This window comes from Melanotaenia boesemani, chromosome 9 (assembly GCF_017639745.1).
Source record: "Melanotaenia boesemani isolate fMelBoe1 chromosome 9, fMelBoe1.pri, whole genome shotgun sequence".
Lineage (NCBI taxonomy): Eukaryota > Metazoa > Chordata > Actinopteri > Atheriniformes > Melanotaeniidae > Melanotaenia > Melanotaenia boesemani.
In genome coordinates, this window is record NC_055690.1 from 3,441,323 (window position 1) to 3,457,622 (window position 16,300).

General features: G+C 36.9%; 1 protein-coding gene across 2 annotated transcripts in view; it reads right to left on the reverse strand.

Moving 5' to 3' along the window:
- bcas3 (BCAS3 microtubule associated cell migration factor) overlaps window positions 1-16,300 on the reverse strand; it is a 446,220-nt gene that overhangs the window by 353,752 nt on the left and 76,168 nt on the right. For both annotated transcript variants that reach the window (XM_041994763.1, XM_041994762.1), the window contains exon 14: window positions 12,021-12,154. In XM_041994763.1, coding sequence (XP_041850697.1) covers window positions 12,021-12,154 — 134 coding nt within the window. The remainder of the gene's footprint in view (window positions 1-12,020; window positions 12,155-16,300) is intronic.

Sequence of the window (16,300 nt, forward strand, 5' to 3'; positions counted from 1 at the left end):
CATTCCTAAGATGATGGAAAGGTCTTGCTCCTGTCCTTGCACACAGTACTTGATGAAACTCATGACAGAGAAAGCTCAGTGAGACGTGATTAATGCTTCTGTTTTTCTCTCTGAATCAGGAACAACAGTTAGGGAGACTTGGCAGCTCCGTTCACCTGAAGGGACCCCTGAAGGAATGATGGGAATGTGACAAAGATGGAAAGAGGGATAAGAGTAAAGAAAGAGGACAAACAACTCACACACAAGGAGGTGCAAGGATGAAGTGAATTTCACAAGCAAAATGAAAAGGGTTTTATGCTGTCAGCACTGCAAAGCGATGATGTAATCAATGACGGTTTATTTTTCAATTTCTACACATTAACTGTCAGTAATTTCCATGGAGATGAAGGAGGTTTATAGTGACGGGTTCACTCTTTCTATCATAGACTATCTTGGGTTTCACTTCTTTCTGGATCCTTGTGGTGTTTCTGAGGTAATTGTGGGGGTATCTGGATCCTCCTGACTCTGACCATTGATAGACGTGTCCATCATCATCATCAGCAGTTGGCTTCCTGAGATATTTAGCAGCGTAACACCTCTATTAAACACCTGGAAACCTGCTCAGGTTCACTTTTTACTTTCTAATGTAGCACAGGTCCTCGCCAGATATTACTCATTCCTAGGATTACTTTACTCATTCCTAGGATTAATTTACTCATTCCTAGATTACTTTAGTCATTCCTAGGATTACTTTACTCATTCCTAGGATTACTGTACTCATTCCTAAATTACTTTACTCATTCCTAGGATTACTTTACTCATTCCTAGATTACTTTACTCATTCCTAGATTACTTTACTCATTCCTAGGATTACTTTACTCATTCCTAGATTACTTTACTCATTCCTAGGATTACTGTACTCATTCCTAGATTACTTTACTCATTCCTAGGATTACTGTACTCATTCCTAGATTACTCATTCCTAGGATTACTTTACTCATTCCTAGGATTACTTTACTCATTCCTAGATTAGTTTACTCATTCCTAGGATTACTTTACTCATTCCTAGATTACTTTACTCATTCCTAGTAAACTTTACTCATTCCTAGGATTACTTTATTCATTCCTAGGATTACTGTACTCATTCCTAGATTACTTTACTCATTCCTAGGATTACTTTACTCATTCCTAGATTACTTTACTCATTCCTAAGATTGCTTTACTCATTCCTAGATTACTTTACTCATTCCTAGATTACTTTACTCATTCATAGGATTGCTTTACTCATTCCTAGATTACTTTACTCATTCATAGGATTACTTTACTCGTTCCTAGATTAGTTTCCTAATTCCTAGGATTACTGTCATTCCTAGATTACTCATTCCTAGATTACTTTACTCATTCCTAGATTAGTTTACTCATTCCTAGGATTACTTTACTCATTCCTAGATTACTTTACTCATTCCTAGATTACTTTACACATTCCTAGATTACTTTAATCATTCCTAGAAAAATTTACTCATTCCTAGATTACTTTATTCATTCCTAGGATTACTGTACTAATTCCTAGATTACTTTACTCATTCCTAGGATTACTTTACTCATTCCTAGATTACTTTACTCATTCCTAGATTACTTTACTCATTCCTGGGATTACTTTACTCATTCCTAGATTACTTTACTCATTCCAAGGATAACTTTACTCATTCCTAGATTACGTTATTCATTCCAAGGATTACTTTATTCATTTATAGATTACTTTACTCATTCCTAGATTACTTTACTCATTCCTAGGATTACTTTACTCATTCCTAGAAAACTTTACTCATTCCTAGGATTACTGTACTAATTCCTAGATTACTTTACTCATTCCTAGGATTACTTTACTCATTCCAAGGATTACTTTACTCATTCCTAGGATTACTTTACTCATTCCTAGAAAATTTACTCATTCCTAGGATTACTGTACTAATTCCTAGATTACTTTACTCATTCCTAGGATTACTTTACTCATTCCTAGATTACTTTACTCATTCCCAGGATTACTTTACTCATTCCTAGATTACTTTACTCATTCCTAGATTACTTTACTCATTCCTAGATTACTTTACTCATTCCTAGGATTACTTTACTCATTCCTAGATTACTTTACTCATTCCTAGATTACTTTACTCATTCCTAGATTACTTTACTCATTCATAGGATTGCTTTACTCATTCCTAGATTACTTTACTCATTCATAGGATTACTTTACTCGTTCCTAGATTAGTTTACTCATTCCTAGGATTACTGTCATTCCTAGATTACTCATTCCTAGATTACTTTACTCATTCCTAGATTAGTTTACTCATTCCTAGGATTACTTTACTCATTCATAGATTACTTTACTCATTCCTAGATTACTTTACACATTCCTAGGATTACTTTACTCATTCCTAGAAAAATTTACTCATTCCTAGATTACTTTATTCATTCCTAGGATTACTGTACTAATTCCTAGATTACTTTACTCATTCCTAGGATTACTTTACTCATTCCTAGATTACTTTACTCTTCCTAGATTACTTTACTCATTCCTGGGATTACTTTACTCATTCCTAGATTACTTTACTCATTCCAAGGATAACTTTACTCATTCCTAGATTACGTTATTCATTCCTAGGATTACTTTATTCATTTATAGATTACTTTACTCATTCCTAGATTACTTTACTCATTCCTGGGATTACTTTACTCATTCCTAGATTACTTTACTCATTCCTAGATTACTTTACTCATTCCTGGGATTACTTTACTCATTCCTAGATTACTTTACTCATTCCAAGGATAACTTTACTCATTCCTAGATTACGTTATTCATTCCAAGGATTACTTTATTCATTTATAGATTACTTTACTCATTCCTAGATTACTTTACTCATTCCTAGGATTACTTTACTCATTCCTAGAAAACTTTACTCATTCCTAGGATTACTGTACTAATTCCTAGATTACTTTACTCATTCCTAGGATTACTTTACTCATTCCAAGGATTACTTTACTCATTCCTAGGATTACTTTACTCATTCCTAGAAAATTTACTCATTCCTAGGATTACTGTACTAATTCCTAGATTACTTTACTCATTCCTAGGATTACTTTACTCATTCCTAGATTACTTTACTCATTCCTAGGATTACTTTACTCATTCCTAGATTACTTTACTCATTCCTAGATTACTTTACTCATTCATAGGATTGCTTTACTCATTCCTAGATTACTTTACTCATTCATAGGATTACTTTACTCATTCCTAGATTACTTTACTCATTCCTAGGATTACTTTACTCATTCCTAGATTACTTTACTCATTCCTAGATTACTTTACTCATTCCTAGATTACTTTACTCATTCATAGGATTGCTTTACTCATTCCTAGATTACTTTACTCATTCATAGGATTACTTTACTCATTCATAGGATTACTTTACTCATTCCTAGATTACTTTACTCATTCCTAGATTAGTTTACTCATTCCTAGGATTACTTTACTCATTCCTAGATTACTTTACTCATTCCTAGATTACTTTACACATTCCTAGGATTACTTTACTCATTCCTAGATTACTATAATCATTCCTAGATTACTTTACTCATTCCTAGGATTACTGTACTAATTCCTAGATTACTTTACTCATTCCTAGGATTACTTTACTCATTCCTAGATTACTTTACTCATTCCTGGGATTACTTTACTCATTCCTAGATTACTTTACTCATTCCAAGGATAACTTTACTCATTCCTAGATTACGTTATTCATTCCAAGGATTACTTTATTCATTTATAGATTACTTTACTCATTCCTAGATTACTTTACTCATTCCTAGGATTACTTTACTCATTCCTAGAAAACTTTACTCATTCCTAGGATTACTGTACTAATTCCTAGATTACTTTACTCATTCCAAGGATTACTTTACTCATTCCTAGGATTAATGTACTAATTCCTAGATTACTTTACTCATTCCTAGGATTACTTTACTCATTCCTAGATTACTTTACTCATTCCTAGGATTACTTTACTCATTCCTAGATTACTTTACTCATTCCTAGATTACTTTACTCATTCCTAGATTACTTTACTCATTCATAGGATTGCTTTACTCATTCCTAGATTACTTTACTCATTCATAGGATTACTTTACTCATTCCTAGATTACTTTACTCATTCCTAGGATTACTTTACTCATTCCTAGATTACTTTACTCATTCCTAGATTACTTTACTCATTCCTAGATTACTTTACTCATTCATAGGATTGCTTTACTCATTCCTAGATTACTTTATTCATTCATAGGATTACTTTACTCATTCATAGGATTACTTTACTCATTCCTAGATTACTTTACTCATTCCTAGATTACTTTACTCATCCATAGGATTACTTTACTCATTCTTGGATTACTTTACTCATTCCTAGGATTACTTTACTCATTCCTAGGATTACTTTACTCATTCTTGGATTACTTTACTCATTCCTAGGATTACTTTACTCATTCCTAGATTAGTTTACTCATTCCTAGGATTACTTTACTTATTCCTAGATTACTTTACTCATTCCTAGATTACTTTACTCATTCATAGCATTACTTTACTCATTCTTGGATTACTTTACTCATTCCTAGGATTACTTTACTCATTCATAGGATTGCTTTACTCATTCCTAGATTACTTTACTCATTCATAGGATTACTTTACTCATTCATAGGATTACTTTACTCATTCCTAGATTACTTTACTCATTCCTAGATTACTTTACTCATTCATAGGATTACTTTACTCATTCTTGGATTACTTTACTCATTCCTAGGATTACTTTACTCATTCCTAGGATTACTTTACTCATTCTTGGATTACTTTACTCATTCCTAGGATTACTTTACTCATTCCTAGATTAGTTTACTCATTCCTAGGATTACTTTACTCATTCCTAGATTACTTTACTCATTCCTAGTAAACTTTACTCATTCCTAGGATTACTTTATTCATTCCTAGGATTACTGTAGTCATTCCTAGATTACTTTACTCATTCCTAGGATTACTTTACTCATTCCTAGATTACTTTACTCATTCCTAGATTACTTTACTCATTCCTAGATTACTTTACTCATTCCTAGGATTACTTTACTCATTCCTAGATTACTTTACTCATTCCTAGGATTACTTTACTCATTCCTAGATTACTTTACTCATTCATAGGATTACTTTACTCGTTCCTAGATTAGTTTACTCATTCCTAGGATTACTGTCATTCCTAGATTACTCATTCCTAGATTACTTTACTCATTCCTAGATTAGTTTACTCATTCCTAGGATTACTTTACTCATTCATAGATTACTTTACTCATTCCTAGATTACTTTACACATTCCTAGGATTACTTTACTCATTCCTAGAAAAATTTACTCATTCCTAGATTACTTTATTCATTCCTAGGATTACTGTACTAATTCCTAGATTACTTTACTCATTCCTAGGATTACTTTACTCATTCCTAGATTACTTTACTCTTCCTAGATTACTTTACTCATTCCTGGGATTACTTTACTCATTCCTAGATTACTTTACTCATTCCAAGGATAACTTTACTCATTCCTAGATTACGTTATTCATTCCTAGGATTACTTTATTCATTTATAGATTACTTTACTCATTCCTAGATTACTTTACTCGTTCCTAGGATTACTTTACTCATTCCTAGGATTACTTTACTCATTCCTAGAAAACTTTACTCATTCCTAGGATTACTGTAGTAATTCCTAGATTACTTTACTCATTCCTAGGATTACTTTACTCATTCCAAGGATTACTTTACTCATTCCTAGAAAACTTTACTCATTCCTAGGATTACTGTACTAATTCCTAGATTACTTTACTCATTCCTAGGATTACTTTACTCATTCCTAGATTACTTTACTCATTCCTAGGATTACTTTACTCATTCCTAGATTACTTTACTCATTCCTAGATTACTTTACTCATTCATAGGATTGCTTTACTCATTCCTAGATTACTTTACTCATTCATAGGATTACTTTACTCATTCCTAGATTACTTTACTCATTCCTAGGATTACTTTACTCATTCCTAGATTACTTTACTCATTCCTAGGATTAGTTTACTCATTCCTAGATTACTTTACTCATTCCTAGATTACTTTACTCATTCCTAGATTACTTTACTCATTCATAGGATTGCTTTACTCATTCCAAGCTTACTTTACTCATTCATAGGATTACTTTACTCATTCATAGGATTACTTTACTCATTCCTAGATTACTTTACTCATTCCTAGATTACTTTACTCATTCATAGGATTACTTTACTCATTCTTGGATTACTTTACTCATTCCTAGGATTACTTTACTCATTCCTAGGATTACTTTACTCATTCCTAGGATTACTTTACTCATTCTTGGATTACTTTACTCATTCCTAGGATTACTTTACTCATTCCTAGATTACTTTACTCATTCCTAAGATTACTTTACTCATTCCTAGATTACTTTACTCATTCCTAGGATTACTGTACTAATTCCTAGATTACTCTACTCATTCCTAGGATTACTTTACTCATTCCTAGGATTACTTTACTCATTCCAAGGATTACTTTACTCATTCCTAGGATTACTTTACTCATTCCTAGAAAACTTTACTCATTCCTAGGATTACTGTACTAATTCCTAGATTACTTTACTCATTCCTAGGATTACTTTACTCATTCCTAGATTACTTTACTCATTCCTAGGATTACTTTACTCATTCCTAGATTACTTTACTCATTCCTAGATTACTTTACTCATTCATAGGATTACTTTACTCATTCCTAGATTACTTTACTCATTCCTAGATTACGTTACTCATTCCTAGGATTACTTTACTCATTCTTGGATTACTTTACTCATTCCTAGGATTACTTTACTCATTCCTAGGATTACTTTACTCATTCTTGGATTACTTTACTCATTCCTAGGATTACTTTACTCATTCCTAGGATTACTTTACTCATTCCTAGGATTACTTTACTCATTCTTGGATTACTTTACTCATTCCTAGGATTACTTTACTCATTCCTAGATTACTTTACTCATTCCTAAGATTACTTTACTCATTCCTAGATTACTTTACTCATTCCTAGGATTACTGTACTAATTCCTAGATTACTCTACTCATTCCTAGGATTACTTTACTCATTCCTAGGATTACTTTACTCATTCCAAGGATTACTTTACTCATTCCTAGGATTACTTTACTCATTCCTAGAAAACTTTACTCATTCCTAGGATTACTGTACTAATTCCTAGATTACTTTACTCATTCCTAGGATTACTTTACTCATTCCTAGATTACTTTACTCATTCCTAGGATTACTTTACTCATTCCTAGATTACTTTACTCATTCCTAGATTACTTTACTCATTCATAGGATTGCTTTACTCATTCCTAGATTACTTTACTCATTCATAGGATTACTTTACTCATTCCTAGTAAACTTTACTCATTCCTAGGATTACTTTACTCATTCCTAGATTACTTTACTCATTCCTAGATTACTTTACTCATTCCTAGATTACTTTACTCATTCATAGGATTGCTTTACTCATTCCTAGATTACTTTACTCATTCATAGGATTACTTTACTCATTCATAGGATTACTTTACTCATTCCTAGATTACTTTACTCATTCCTAGATTACTTTACTCATTCCTAGGATTACTTTACTCATTCTTGGATTACTTTACTCATTCCTAGGATTACTTTACTCATTCCTAGGATTACTTTACTCATTCTTGGATTACTTTACTCATTCCTAGGATTACTTTACTCATTCCTAGGATTACTTTACTCATTCCTAGATTACTTTACTCATTCCTAAGATTACTTTACTCATTCCTAGATTACTTTACTCATTCCTAGATTACTTTACTCATTCATAGGATTGCTTTACTCATTCCTAGATTACTTTACTCATTCCTAGGATTACTTTACTCATTCCTAGATTACTTTACTCATTCCTAGGATTACTTTACTCATTCTTGGATTACTTTACTCATTCCTAGGATTACTTTACTCATTCCTAGGATTACTTTACTCATTCTTGGATTACTTTACCCATTCCTAGGATTACTTTACACATTCCTAGATTACTTTACTCATTCCTAAGATTGCTTTACTCATTCCTAGATTACTTTACTCATTCCTAGATTACTTTACTCATTCATAGGATTGCTTTACTCATTCCTAGATTACTTTACTCATTCATAGGATTACTTTAGTCATTCCTAGATTACTTTACTCATTCCTAGGATTACTTTACTCATTCCTAGATTACTTTACTCATTCCTAGGATTACTTTACTCATTCTTGGATTACTTTACTCATTCCTAGGATTACTTTACTCATTCCTAGGATTACTTTACTCATTCTTGGATTACTTTACTCATTCCTAGGATTACTTTACTCATTCCTAGATTACTTTACTCATTCCTAAGATTACTTTACTCATTCCTAGATTACTTTACTCATTCCGAGATGAACCAGGCTGCTATCTTCTGGTTTAAACTGAAAGTAATGTGGTTTTCATTTAGAAGGAGATTAGCATTTACATTTTCTACTGTGTTCCAGGTGGATTTACTCTGAAACAGTTACGCATATCTTCACTCTGAAACTTCCTGTAGTAATCTCACATGTCTCAGCTTTTGTTGTAGAGACCAAGATTATACATACAGCTCTTGTAGTTGTAAGGATATACTTTATTTATTCTGGGTATGTTATTTCGGACAGGAGGCCGAAAAAATAGGCCTCGTCATGTAAAGAGTTCAGTGAAATTTCCAAATCTCCGCTTGGTTGAAATACACCTAAATTCTTTAAACTAGGAAACAGAGAGAGGATCCAAAATGCTGATAATCAGTTAATAACATGTGATTAGCAGAACTTAGCAGCTGCTCATCATCTTCATTTCTACACCTGAACCCACGTTGTTATAATCAGTGCTGATGATGCAGGACTGGAACACAGCAGTAAATGTGCTCCACCTCTGTAACCTCGTCGACTAGCACTCTGGTTTGCAGCGTGACAAAGCTCACCCCCGCTCTGCTGCGCCCTCAGCCTCATCCAGCTGTTATCAGCTGCAGGTCTGTTTACCTGGCCTCGGGTCACTGGCAGCCAGCCGCATGTTTGGTTGCTGGAGACAGATAAGGCGTCTCTCCACCCACCTAACTGGAGACTTTATCACTCTCCGCTGTGTTTCTGAGTGTGAGTGTGTGTTTGTGAGCATGCGAGTAAGTGTGTGGTGATAACCCCTGGCCATATCGCTGTGCTGCGGCTGGCCTTCAGTGTTTACAGCGCATTAGATCAAAGCAGGCTCAGTGTGCAGTCGGTCAGCAGACTGGACTACAGATGGACTGACAAGGTTCCAGTCAATAATCTTGAACTGAACAAGGACTAAAGCAGTTTGTTGAGTAAGCAATTTTATATTAAACTAGAGTCTCTGTAAGTTACACCTACAAACTCGAAAAAGAAAAAAGGGTACCAAAAAAATCAAAATAAAAAAAATCAAAATAATAAAATTAAAGCATTTTTTGCATTTTTGTTTCAATCAAACCAATGACATCCTTCCTTTTCAGTAAAATAAATGTACCAGTGTAACATGTGACATAACCACATATATTATAAATGAATTAACTATTTTTCATTAAATTATAATAAACAATAATAACATATACCATATAAAAAAATAGCTGTGATGATGTGTTAAATGCTAAATTTGTTGTTAAATGTTTGATCAGATCTTTGAAGATCCACCATCTACAGTGTAGAATATCATCAGAAGATTCAGAGAATCCGGAGGAATCTCTGTGTGTTGGGACAAGGCTGGATGCTGGTGATCTTCTGCATTAAAAGCAGACATGATTCTCTACTGGAAACCACTGCATGGACTCAGGAAGACTTCCAGAAACCACTGTCTGTGAACACAGTTCACCCTGAAACCCACAAATACAGGTTAAAGCTCCATCATGCAGAGAAGAAGCCAGATGTGAACAGGATCCAGAACCAGCTTCTTCCATCTTCTCTGGACCAAACCTCATTTAAAATGGTCTGAGGCAAAGTGGAAACCTGGATGAAGATGTGAACTAGTTTGTGGAAAGCATGGACGGCGTGTCCTGCAGACTAAAGAGGAGAGGGAGCATCCAGCTTGTTATCAGTGGACAGGTGAAAAGCTGCATCTCTGATGGGATGGGGCTGCATTAGTGCCTATGGCGTGGGCAGCTTCCACATCTGTGAAGCTCCATCAATGCTGAAAAGTACATGGAGGCTTTAGAGCAACATCTGCTCCCATCCAGACAACGTCTCTTTTTACACCATGCTGAACATCACCCTGGAAGTACTTTTTACACCACGCTGAACATCGCTCTGGAACTACTTTTTACACCGTGCTGAACATCACCCTGGAAGTACTTTTTACACCACGCTGAACATCGCTCTGGAACTACTTTTTACACCGTGCTGAACATCACCCTGGAAGTACTTTTTACACCACGCTGAACACCACCCTGGAAGTACTTTTTACACCACGCTGAACACCACCCTGGAAGTACTTTTTACACCATGCTGAACACCACCCTGGGAGTACTTTTTACACCACGCTGAACATCACCCTGGAACTACTTTTTACACCATGCTGAACATCACCCTGGAAGTACTTTTTACACCACGCTGAACACCACCCTGGAAGTACTTTTTACACCACGCTGAACACCACCCTGGAAGTACTTTTTACACCACGCTGAACATCACCCTGGAACTACTTTTTACACCATGCTGAACATCACCCTGGAAGTACTTTTTACACCACGCTGAACACCACCCTGGAAGTACTTTTTACACCACGCTGAACACCACCCTGGAAGTACTTTTTACACCACGCTGAACACCACCCTGGAAGTACTTTTTACACCACGCTGAACATCACCCTGGAACTACTTTTTACACCACGCTGAACATCACCCTGGAACTACTTTTTACACCACGCTGAACATCACCCTGGAACTACTTTTTACACCATGCTGAACATCACCCTGGAACTACTTTTTACACCACGCTGAACATCACCCTGGAAGTACTTTTTACACCACGCTGAACATCGCGCTGGATCTACTTTTTACGTCTGTGTTGCTGCCATCAGATTCACTATCAGCTCATATTTTCCATCACACAGTAAAAGGTCCAATGTATCTTATTTATCTGCCATATTGGTCTCTGACAGACAGACTATAGATTAAACAAAGTTATTTAAAACATTAAACAAAAGGTCAGTACGTAGTTCAAGTGTTCAATCCGTATGTACTAACCTTACAAAGGACCTGCAATAAATAAATAAAACAAGCCTTATTTCCCTAATTTGGAGGATGTAGAAAATTTCAAAGATATAATTTTTTTTGTCCCAGTAGTTGGACAAGAAAAGGGGTCAGAGACAGAGGGGGTGAGCAGCAGCAGAGGGCTCCAGGCCAGGAATCGAACGGCAGCAGCTGCATGGAAGAGCTGTAGTCTCTGTGTATGAGCTGTCTGCTCAAGTTGGGTTTTTCTCTTTCATTATTTTCACGTTTAATCTGTGTCAGCCGTTCCTACAGTAGTCCTATGGACATGGACTGATATTTTTCTGTGAATCTTCTTCGGACTCGCCTCCAGCTTCAGCTCAAACACTCGGGCGAAGCGAGTCTGATGGAGGCTGCTCTGGTTTTCTGACAACGCTCCTTGTAATGGCACATAGTCTCTTACTAGGACAGAAATGCTTAACTGTCAGTGGTAAAGGATATAATCTGTTTTATATTAGCAGGTGTACATGAACATTTACAAAAATAATTAAAACATTTAAGCAGAATAGTTTCACCTGACCTTGAACTTTTAAATATTAAATATTACATTTTTTTTACTTAATGTTCTCATTTAATTTCAGCTAAACTTTAACTCAATGATTGCAGCATATGTTTGTGATTCATACCTTGGCTTCAGTCTCTCCACGATGTAGGGTGTAAAGATGGTGAACGGCACTCTGTGATGATGCCCAGGGGTGGGTGAGGATCTGGAAGACGTGGAAGTCGTGGCCCAGCGTGTCTGCAGTCACCAGCAGCATTCCTGTACGGAGACAGGACAACATGAGGAATCACCCGACACAATCAACACAGCTGCTGCTGGATACGTAATCTTTGTTTTAACAAAAGTGCTCGTAGGTGAAGTGGTGGCGAGTAAAGAAATTCAGTTTGGTGGCCACAGCAGCGGCATCACAAATAAAAGAAAAGGCTGCGAGTGCAACATGTTGATGTGGTGCAGACTGTCAGTGTGTCTTCAGAACTGGAGCAGAAATAAACTAGAAGCACTCAGAGATGAAGACCTTGTATTTTTTTATTTGTTTTTGCGTTTTTTTAGTTAGATGCTGTAATTGCTAAATTGTCCCTACCTCCCCATAGTAAAGAATCCTTTAAAAATTCCTGGATCCAGACAGCAAGCCGGATCTACCCCTAAATCTGATGTCCATTTCTAATATTTGCTGAAAATTTAATCAAAATCAATCCATAACTGTTTGCGTTATGCTGCTGACAGACAGAAAGAAAAATAAATGAATAAATGAGACATCACAGCATCACAGTAAACTTTGATTCATCTGACAGAAACTGATTTTAATAACTAATAATCTACATTGGAATATAAAACACTCATCTGCTAGTTTTCTATGTTATTTCTGGTCTTTAGGCTGCAGGGCACCGTGTACATGATCTGTTTGTGTTTCTGACTGAATGATTTTTATTTTCTGGTCACAACGTTGCCCTGATAAGAGAAAATAACTTTACATCTCACAGTATCTCCCAGATTAGTCATTTACTCCCAGCAACACCGCAGCGCCTTGTGTCTTGGTCCATTACCATTAACTAGTGTAACACACGTGACCCATTGCTCCCCGTTAAGCTGGACTGGTTACATGGAAGTTAGTTTCGGATTGACAACCGTTCACCTAAACTGTTTGTTCCTTTTTTATTAAACAACTAAAGTCTGATGTTATTTATCTTATTTACACAACAGCATGTCGTTTCTCCTCTACATCAATGTACACACAGCCAGCAGTGGACACGCCGGAAAATATGAAATAAAGGTCCCTGTTCTTTGCATCCAATTCTTCTCTACTGTTCGAACAGCCAATAACTCCACAAGTTCTTCCAGATTTCCCTACGATTCTCTTCAGCTCAGACATGCACAGAAATGCCACCGCAGTGATGGAGGAGGATCTACTGCCGGTCCAGATTCATCTATAAAGTAAAAATCTGTCTCGATCGGGTATAAACTTTGCCACTGGAAAAACAGTAAACTGACACAGTAAAGCCAACCACAATATTTTAACTATACTTCACTCCAGTGGACCACACGAAGGCTGCCAACGCTACCAGCTGTGCACGACAGAATTACTGTGCCTTTAAAACAAACAAACCAGTCCATTAAATCAGCTATCGTTTGTCGCTGTCATAAAAAACAGCTTTCTGTTGCATGATGGCTGGGTTTGTTTAAATGCAGGGTTCACAGGGCGCTGCTTCAAGGACAGATGAGACGATGAGCGTCTGTGAAAGAAAAAATCTCTGAATTCATTCGTCACTGCACGGCCATGCTTGTGTACGTGCACATAGTGAACTAATGAAACACTGAACCACAGCTAAGCACAAGTAACCGACATTGACAGGCCCATTCATTTGGTCCCATTTTATTTGAAACTTGTCAAACTGCAGAAAGTACAGGCTTCGCCATAAACAACACGCTCAACAAACCACACCAGCACATACCCAGATCTAAACTGGCTTGGCAAGGAGAAAGGCAGCCCTGCTATTCAAACACACACCAAAACCCATCCCCAGAAACCCCCCACAGACCTGCACATACTCAAACCTGATCACTGATAGAATACCTACTAGACAGAAATGTTTTTAATATAACTAGTCTTTTTTTCTATTCTGGATCTTTCTTGTGGAAGCTGCAGAGGCTGGGTTTTATTAGGTGGTGTGTCAAACGTGAAGAGAGGAGGCTGGAATGGCATGAGATTAAACAAGATTTAGCAAGATGTGCAGGGGAGCTGGAAAACACGAAGCCAAGGATGCTTAGACCAAGTTTTTCACATTCATTCACTGTTGGAATGTTTCCTTTTTACAACGGTTTTTTTCTATGGTTAGGGTTCAGAGTGGCGATAATTTCACCAATAATTACAGTATTTAACAGCACCAATAATTAATTAATCCCCCCGATATCCCCACTCTCCATGACAAATCATTTTCGAACCATGTCATCAGATCAGAAAGAAAACAACATGTGTGTTTCCGCTTCTGTTGCTTTGCTTTCCTTTCATGTTTTCATGGGAAAGTTAGTCCCTCCAAACTAACATTAAATCATCCTGGTGGATTTCTTTGCATCTAGAAAAAATGATCCAGGTGTGATGGTGGAGGACGTCTCACCAGCCTGTAAAGCAGCACATAAAACAGGAAAAACATGTTTCACCTCCTGCAGGACAACCAGCAGCTGGGGTAAAGTTCAGGTCATTGTGTAATTGTGAATGATAGATGCTTTAAAAAAAACAAAAAAAAAACAGACTTTTGTATGGGATAGTTTCTCTGTTCCAGCATCAGCGACTGGGCGTGAGGTCTTTTACTGGTCAGTGTTTGATGGTCGGAGTGGTCTAGTTTCTTTATTTCCACTGTTCAGGATTATTTCTGTGTCAAACAGCAGCTGGAAGTCAAAGCTAGCTGGATGTTTTCCTGCTTTCTAAAGAAATGTTCAAACCAGGTTTATAATGTAGTTTCCAGGAAGAAGCTTCTCAAGTCCAGGTAGAGGTCCTGGAGCCTTTTCATCTGTTTTTTTTCTGAGAGAAATCCAGAGTTAATAATTAGGATTTATTTATTCTGCACAGAGCAGAGGAGATTTATGTTTACTTTGTTTCTGTATTAGTTTGTTATGTTGGCATCAAAAGATGGAAATAAGTCAAACTTAAAGACCTATATGGAGTGTTCATGTGATTTTACACAAATAGTTAAATAACACTTATTAGTGTTATTAGATTATTTACTTTACAATAATGGTGCCAAGAAAATCCTAACTTCTCTACTTCTGAGCGAATCAGCGACGGGGTCATACAGATTACTGAAGGTGGACGGAAGAAAGAAAAGTGCTCTGAGCCAGTGGTTAGGTATCCATGCTGTATCAGAGAGACCAGAAAGCCAAAGAGCTAAGGCCCAGTGCCTGCAAGCTCTTGAAAACCCACACCCCAAATGAGGTGCCAAGCCACAAGAAGCATTTGCGTCAACTGGGGATCCAGAGAAAAAAGGGACGGGGCCCTTCTAATTATAGAGTCTGGAAACGGAAGCGCGGGGTGATTAGGAGTTGAGGCGCTGCGGTCTGTTTATCTGGGAGCTTCCTCTAGCTCTCAAACCCTCTCTCCCCCACTCTCCACTCCTTCTTTCATTCTTCCTCTCCTCTCTGTTCTGGTCTGGCCCTGCCCACCCGGTGGCCGGAGAGTCTGGCCCCTGGGTTGCTGTCAGCCGAGTGCACGGGGCCAACGTTCAGAGCTCAGACAGGCTGTAGGTTTGTGAGCGTGCCCGAGGATTGGGGATTTTGCGGCAATGTTGAAATACAGAGGCACTCGCAGAGAGGCGTCAGTCGGTTAGCCCGCAGAAAGGCCAAATTAAAAAGCAGCTGAGCCATTCGGCGGGTGAAAAGAGAGGGTTTCAGAGAAACCAGAGTCTGGCCAGAGCTGGGTTTGACACGTCCTATTTATAACACCTTGTCCTAAGGGTTACGGTCTTATTTATGATGTTTTAGTACCAAATTCGCTGGCACACACACTTAGACGTGCACTAAACTGGAAGGGATGACCTCTAATTTGCCATGTGTGCAAGAGGGAAATGATATAATCATTTCCATAAATATCTGCTTTTGCTTTCTGCTCCCCCCCCGTTTAAAAAAAAATCTTATTGTTATGTTTTGCTGCAGGCTTTGCTGTCCAATCTCTGACCATCCAAACAGAAAACATCTGCTCAGTCCCATTAATAGTGGGCGGATGACTCATTTACAAAGTGGTTGAGCTACATGACAAAGGCAGATGGGACAAGAGGGTCACAGAGGAAGGGAGGGAGAGTTACAGAAAGGCAAAGAAAGAAATGAAAACGGTGAAGAAAAAAGAAAAATGGTGATTTCTCTACTTGGCAACACAGAAGGCCACAACAGAACCAGCACACTTTTTAATTAACAGGA